We start from the raw sequence: 1,931 nt of genomic DNA, 5'->3' as shown, positions 1-1,931 counted from the left end.
CCTGGAGGGTCCTCTGCCTGGTGCCCTTTCCTGAGTGGGAGAAGTCAGTGGGGAGAGGAGGAGAAAAGGATAGGTTTTCCTGTGGCCCTGAGAGAGGCCTTTGTCCCTGTGCACACATCCTTTCCTCCAGTGTGGAAGTTCTCAGGCAGCACACCTGGAGAGTTCGGGACTCGGGGACTCGAATGACAGTTCCCCTGTGGCCGGGCTTAGGGAGCCTGGGGCTCTGACTGTTGCTGTCAGTGACCAGGGCCCTGTTGCTCAGGCACTGGAAGCCTTTGGGGGCAAGCGAAGGATCGCTGTGGCCCGAGGTGTGTCCCACTCCTGGGCAGGGCAGAGCCCTGTCATTCTCTCTCCCTGCTGTGCTGCCCCTTCCTGGGTGGCTTCAGCTGAATGTCCACAGTAACCCCATGTTAATCTCTTTTCAAATCTTGTTTACCCCCCCTCCCCCCAGATAAGAAGATAGAAAGATTGGACACGGATGATTTGGACGAGATTGAGAAAATAGCCAACTGAGAAGTGGCACCATCACTGGGGCCCACCCTTGGCACTGCCCTGTTTGGGAGACCAGTGCTTTCACTGCCCAGGCCTTGACAGTCACCACAAAGATGAAGGCATGAGAAGAGAGAAACTACCTACCTCATTTTAAATTATGTTTGGACTTAACAAAAATTTGTGCAAATAATGAGGGAAAATAGATAGAAATTTTTGCATTTTGGAAAATTTCTCCTCCTATTTTTCCTCCTATTTTTAAGCCACATTTTCCCCCATCATTAGGGTAACCTGGTCGCTATTGATAATGGCTGGTTCCAGGACCCCCTGCCTGTTTTTTGGCTAGGGGTGGTGGGAGCAGCCTCCAGCACCTAAAGAAATGATGGAGGTAGAAGTGGTGCGGCAGAGGCCAGGACGGAGCCAGCAAGCTGCAGCAGGGACCTGGGCACTGCCCCTCGGTTCCTTCACTGGAACCGTTTTCCTTCTCCTAAAATCCAGAGATGTTCCAGCTGGTCTGTGGCAGACAATATCCCTGTTTCTTCCTGATGAGCATCTTGGCTAGTTTTGTAAACTTCAGATTTGGGGAGAAACACAGAAGTCATTGAATCTCAGCCTCCTGAGAGTGATTGGTCTGTCAAGGGTAGATGAATCCTCTGAGGGTCTGGGCCTGCCTTCTCCTTCCACTTGCTTCATCTGCTCAGGCCCCTGTGCTCAGCCAGGAGATACCGGGTGATCTTCTGAACACACGCCTGGCCGAGTGAGTTATCCCTGAGCTGGCACAGCATGCCTGGAGCCAAGCAGCAGTTTGGAAAGGAAGTTACAATCAAGTGAAAACTCTGATTATGCTCTTCATCCGTAACGGTGGACTTTATGGGTTCTATTAATTCATACATAGTATGAATAAGGACAGATAAATTATAGCTATACGCATCATTCATTATGTTAAGCCATTTTAAAGTAATTATGAGAAACGCTTTACTAATCATGCTTTGTTTTTGTATTTTTCTGCTTATTAGACTGATATATACTCATTAAAAAATGTGTGCGTGTGTGTATAAAGTGACTGTGTGCTTTGCCCCCACCTCTCTGAGACCGCCATTGCCAGCAGCTCGGCACACATTCCACCATATTACCTGCTCTCTGCATCAACCCACCCACTTTTCTTTTACAAAAGCATGTGAACATTCTACTCATGCTTTTGTGCAACCTGCTTTATCTTGGACTTGTTGACTCATGCATAGTTGACATGTTGACACAGAGATCTACCTCACTTTGAAAAATGGCTGTCATTCCAGTGTGTAGCTGTCCTAGCATTAATTCCATGGTTCCTACAGTGAGAGGCCTATGGGGGTTTCCAACATGCTGCTGTTACAGTGGGTGATCACCTTTGTCCTTATGTTTAAGCACCGGTGAGACTCACCCTATGATATATTCGTGGAAGT

At 48.3% G+C, this 1,931-nt stretch overlaps 1 protein-coding gene across 1 annotated transcript in view; it reads left to right on the top strand.

Annotated features, from left to right (window-relative positions):
* The window catches only part of LOC103590527 (ATP-dependent RNA helicase DDX19B), a 65,104-nt gene extending 63,556 nt beyond the window's left edge, over nt 1–1,548 (top strand). The window contains exon 13 of the mRNA XM_008572768.1: nt 452–1,548. Within this exon, the coding sequence (XP_008570990.1) occupies nt 452–513 (62 nt within the window). The 3' untranslated portion in view covers nt 514–1,548. The remainder of the gene's footprint in view (nt 1–451) is intronic.
* The last annotated feature ends 383 nt before the right edge of the window (nt 1,549–1,931 follow it).

The sequence above is a fragment of the Galeopterus variegatus genome, unplaced genomic scaffold, assembly GCF_000696425.1.
Source record: "Galeopterus variegatus unplaced genomic scaffold, G_variegatus-3.0.2 Scaffold835, whole genome shotgun sequence".
Classification (NCBI taxonomy): Eukaryota; Metazoa; Chordata; class Mammalia; order Dermoptera; family Cynocephalidae; genus Galeopterus; species Galeopterus variegatus.
The sequence above is the reverse complement of the archived record's forward strand: the minus strand, read 5'-3'. Positions and strand labels throughout refer to the sequence as shown.